The 5,271-nt window shown below is 58.1% G+C and overlaps 1 protein-coding gene across 1 annotated transcript; it reads right to left on the bottom strand.

Moving 5' to 3' along the window:
• Nucleotides 1-2,092: 2,092 nt before the first annotated feature.
• Nucleotides 2,093-4,338, bottom strand: LOC111558291 (translation initiation factor IF-2-like). Its single transcript, XM_045047652.1, has 3 exons — nucleotides 4,265-4,338; nucleotides 2,478-3,385; nucleotides 2,093-2,274 (listed from the first exon to the last, which is right to left on the bottom strand). Exons 1-3 carry the CDS (start codon nucleotides 4,336-4,338, stop codon nucleotides 2,264-2,266), a joined length of 993 nt encoding a protein of 330 aa, XP_044903587.1. The 3' UTR covers nucleotides 2,093-2,263.
• Nucleotides 4,339-5,271: the final 933 nt, after the last annotated feature.

Here is a 5,271-nt window from a genome sequence, read left to right on the forward strand (position 1 = left end):
GTGCCTTTTGTAAAGCCATAGCTTTGCTTATGAGTGTCACCATGGGCTTTAACTTTTGCCATCAATCTTGACAAATGTCTGAGCCACAGGACTCCCAAGGAGAATTCCATGCAATTTCTTGGCATGCTTTCACGCTATTTGAATGTAATTTACATACCAGAGACTGTTAAAGAGTCCCAAAACCTGACTGCCTGGCTCCTGGTCTCACCTCTACTGTGTAACTCTGAACAAATTACGACCTTTATCTGGACCTCCGCTTGGAATAGGACACCGGATGGAGCACCTAGGCTTAGTGGGCCTCCAGCAGAGATGTGATTGTTGACAAATACCAGAAGGGTCCAGCCCTCTGCGCACAATTGTTCGTGACCAAGTGCCCAGAGCCTGGAATCTTCCCACAGAACATCTTCCTTTGCCATTGACCTTCATACCCTCTCAGTTCACGATTACAATGGCTGATAATAGTTACCACGCGAGCACCCTAACAGGATTAAGAACAAAGGTATAAGTTAGTACTCCGCATGTGTCCGTCTTGGTCTGCATGCTCCCTCTTCCTGTACCCCCACCTTCCCTTCTGTCTGAGGTAAGTCTGAGTCAGCCGGCTCTGATCCTGGATTTGGTTATGCAGAATGCTTTCAGGTTTAGAAAGGGATGGAAAAAAAATTGCAAGGTGTAACCAATATAACTTAGAAATAGCAAGGATTGGTTCTTGAAAGAAAGATTGAATGAGGAAGAGGCTAGTCAGCCAGGCTTATGGAGTCTCCCGGCAGACACTTGGGTTGGGAGGGAGGGGGTGATGGGGAGAGAGGGTCTTTAAGATGCTTGCGACACATTAATAATCCCCCCCCACACACACACACACCTCTTATAATTGCATTCAGTTCTTTTGTTTTTGTTTGGGGGTGGTTTTTTGGTTTGGTTGGTTGATGTGGTTTTTCTTGTTTTTGTTATGGGGGTTTTGTATGCTCATTATAGAGACCAGCCTGTGTGAGTCTCTAGCTATACCCACGTGGCACTATCATTTCTTTTGCACGTGTGCCGCAGGCATTGTGATGAGCATTTATGCGTTTTCTCATTTGACCCTAAAACAAAATACTTTTGAGTTCGGTATGACTAATATCATCACTTTGATTTTAGGGATAGGAGATGGAGGTTCTGAAAGGTCAAATGACGTGCCGGCACTAGTTAAAGGGCCAGGGCCGGATGTGAAGCCAGGTCTTCTCACTCTTTCATTCAGCAACTATTTACCAAGTGCTGCCTCTGTGCCAGGCATTCTGGGACCCTGAGATGTAGCCATGAAGTAGACAAAGTCCCTTGTCTCTTGGAGCCCACGTTGTAGTGAGGGAGACAGAGGGAAGGAAAACCAACAAATGAGTAAGTAAACAGCACCACTTCAGATGGTAAAAGACAAGGGGCCCCGCAGTCACTAATCCTCGGGAGTCTTTGGGTGGCTGGGGCAGAAGCCTCCAGACTGGGGTCATTACTTTACGGTTCCATTGGCCGCGTCCGGGTCGCCGAGATGCGCTGGGAGCGGCCAGAGCCGGGCTGGCAGCAGGCAGCGCCCCAGGTGCGCCCCCGGGACCCTGCGGGGAAGCCCCGCCGCCGGGCAGCTGAGCTGCAGGTGCGCCTCTGACGCCGAGGATCCGGAGTCGTAGGCCCCTGGCAGCGCTCAGTCCGGGCACTGGGGACCCGAGCAGGCCGGCCCGCGGCGACTGTTGGCCCCGCGCCTCTCTGCCCCGCGCACGAGATTCAGGCCCTAGCCCCTCGCCCAGTCCTGCCCCGCCCCTGCCACGCGACCTCCCCGCCCCCCAGGGGATCCCTGGGCAGCCTCAGGACCTGTCTGCACCAGGTGACTCTGCCCCTGCCTTGGGACACTCCCATCCATGGTCGACCCCAACGCAACCTCAGGACCCTCTCAGCTCCAGATGCCCCCAGGCTGACCCGTATCCCTCCTGTCCGAGGGACCCTCCCGTCGGAGGTGACCCGGACCCTGTCAAAGGCTCAAAACAGCCAAAGTAAAACCAATGAATCGCCGAAGTCGTAATCAGCCAAACTTTACAGTGCACGCACCAAAATGAATTTGCAGACCAGGAAGGAAGCTCGGGGGATATATTGTAATAGAGCAGCTCGCACAGCGGGACAGCGGAGACTGTTCCTCACAGCGCTTCGTTACAACATTGCACTTTCCGGGGGCCGTCTGTCAACCTCGGCACATAGTTCACGTTTTGCTCATCATTTCCAGAGGCACAGCAAGAAATGATCCAAGTCAAGTTCGCCCTGCCAAAAGAGGCCACAATAAGCTCTGCTCCCAGGACTACACTGGCTCTGTCTGCTCAGGGACCCTGCAAGGTTGGTCTCGGTTTGTTTCTGATTTTAACCACCCTAACCCACGACCTTCCTGCTGAGGTGACCCCGACCCTGAATCACCACCCGCAGGCCTCCCCGCCCTTCTCCTCTCCAGCCCACGACCCTGGACACACCGCAGGATGCTGGGCCTTCCAACCCGCCCTGCGGCCGTTTTCTAGAAGGTTCCTCGCCCTCTGTCCAGAGCTCCCAGGGCCTCCCCGCCCAGCCGGCAGCCCGAGCCAGGCCCGAGGCGGCCACTCGCCCTCCCTCCGCGACACCGGGGCCCGCGCCCAAAGAAGAACAGTGCTGGGGGAAATGGCTGAACGGCCGGGGAAGGTCGAGGTTCAGGGAGCGACTGCTGCAGCCGCTGGAAGCGCAGGTGCTCGCCACGACGCTCCGCCCCGCCCCGCTCTGCCCTCCCCCCGCCGGGAGCCCGGCGCCCCCTGCCGGTCGCGCGCGGGTGCGCGGGGTCTGCGCAGGCGCGGGCGGGGCGGGGCGTCCGGGCGGGCCGGGCACCCGCAGGGTTGGCGTACTGCGCACGCGCGAGCCGGCCGGCGCGCCCCCTGCAGGAGCTCCAGCCGCCCGGTCAGCCCCGCCGCGGGTTGCAGGTGCCCCCTCCCAGCCGGGCGGCCCAGCCGCTGTCACCACCGGCGGTCGTCGCCGCCGCCGCCGCGAGGCCGAGCGCAGCCGGGCCCGAGGCCGGGGACCCCGCGAGAGGGCAGCGCGCCGGCCGCCGCCGCCCTGGCGCCGAGGGTCGGTGAGTGCCGCCGGGACCCGCCACGCGCGCTCGCTTGCTCCGGAGGCTCGCGGCAGCCCCCCGCCCGGCCGCCTTCCTGCCGTGGCCGCCCCCCTCCCCCCGCCCATCACTCTGCGGCCGTCCCCCTCCCGGCACCCCGCCCCGGCGCGGCAGGTGCACCTCCCTTGAAGGCAGCGCCTGGCCACCGAGACTCTGGCTTCCCCTCGGGCCGAGCCTCTGGGCGTGTCCCCCTCCTCGAGAGCGTCTCCCTCCCGCCGGCCCCCGAGCTGGACGCGCCGCCGCACCCTTTGTGCCGAGCCCGGGAGGGGGCACAGGCGGCACCCGCTGGCCTTGGTCCCGAGGCACCCGGAGCATCCGCCCGCCAGAGCCTTGCAGCCCTCAGGCCGGGAGCCCCGGCAGGGCCGCCGGGATGCTGCTGGCTCATCCCTCGTTCAGAGAGATTCCCAGTGTGGGTGGGAGTCCTTCCCCACCCTGGAGTCCGCCTCATTCCCGGGAGCCAGAATGGGGGGCCAGGGGTCCACTGTTCATGCTGGGAGTTGTGTGGTGAACAGAAAGGCAGGGACGCCTGGCCTGGGTGGAGAGGCCTGCAACCGCTCTCAGTAACCTCTGGAGTCGGTATGAATTTGCGTTTACACCTGTGTTGGCGTTCAGGCAGTACACTGTCGCTTCGTGAGGGCCGGTTTTGTCTCCTGCACCAGGGTTTAGGACAGGTGTATATTTGGTTCACGAATGAGTGCCTTGGTCACTTCCTTGGACGTCGCCTAATTAAAGCCCATCACCTTACAGGGTTTATTTCTGTGTGTTGGCTCCTTTGCCTCCTGAACTTCGAGCCCACTTCCTGCCACGACTGGATCGTGTCGGGCTCGCATTCCCAGCACATAGCCAGAGTCTGGCACATAACAGGCACTCAAGAAACGCTTGTTGAATGGGTGGCTGACACCCTGAGACAGAGCCAGGGCCTGGGCAAGGTGCAAATGAAAGTCAGCCTGGCTTTTTTTTTCCTACCGAACACCTGTGTCATTTGATTGGGAACGTTTTGGGGCTGCCTTTTGTAAACCTGAAAGGATCAAGGTTGTTTTACAAAGTTTGTGTCAAGGGAAAATAAGAAAAAAAAAAAAAAAAAAGGAGAACAGGTAAAAATGGATGGCCTGGGAATCCCCTCACCTGTTTTTCAACTCCTTGCAGATTTTTTTTTTCACTGCACACTTGGTCATCACATCTGGCAAACAGGATGACATCGTTCCCTCTCCGAGGCCATCTCCCATCATCCTGATGAGACAGCCATTTGAACGAGACAGAGCAGCTCAGGTTGTTCCTTCAAAGACGCTAGCCTTACACGGTGCCTGTGCCGGTCTCCTGGGAACCTGTTTTGACTTGGTCTCGAGTGGGAAGGCCCAGGGAGGACTCCCTCCATGACTCTTTGTTCTCTAGCCCTGCTTCCCACGACGACAGTAGACCTATCCGCTCTCGAGTCAGTGAGGGGAAAAGCGTTCTAGAAGTCTGGGGAGAAGGATGGGCAAGGCTCTAGCATGACAGAAAGACCGATTGGATGTGATCCCTGCTCTCGAGGCCCTTAGGATGTTGCTAGAGTATGATTTATTCACCAGTAGCTGTGACGTAAGCCAGGTTGAGATAAGTAGCAAGCGAGGCATCAGCAAAGCTGCCGCAGGCATCCAGAGGCTGAGGGGCGAGAGCTGAACCCTGACTGCGTGTCAGAATCGCCAGGAACGGGGGAGCCTGGGCACATCGGTCAGTTAAGCGTCTGAGTCTTGATTTCAGCTCAGGTCATGATTGCGTGGTTCATGAGAGTGAACCCCAAGTTGGGCTCTGCAGTAACTGTGGGGAGCCTGCTTGGGATTCTCTCTCTCCCTCTCTCTTAGCCCCTCCCCCACTTGCTCATGCTTGCGCGCGCTCTCTCTCTCTCTCTCTCTCTCTCTCTCTCTCTCTCTCTCTCTCTCTCTCTCAAAATAAATACACTTAAAAAGAAAAAGGAATCACCCAGGAATGAGTCCCGTGCCCAGACCAGAGCCTAGAATCTTCCGGAGTGGGCCTCTGATGTCAGTTTCTGTCTTGAAGCACCCCCGGAAGATTCTGTCGTGCAGCCAGGATGTCCACGGCTGCTTCTCAGAGGGGTTGGACCGGACTGGGAAACGATTTTCCAAGAAGACAAA

Source organism: Felis catus, chromosome E3, assembly GCF_018350175.1.
Source record: "Felis catus isolate Fca126 chromosome E3, F.catus_Fca126_mat1.0, whole genome shotgun sequence".
In the NCBI taxonomy this organism is placed as follows: Eukaryota; Metazoa; Chordata; class Mammalia; order Carnivora; family Felidae; genus Felis; species Felis catus.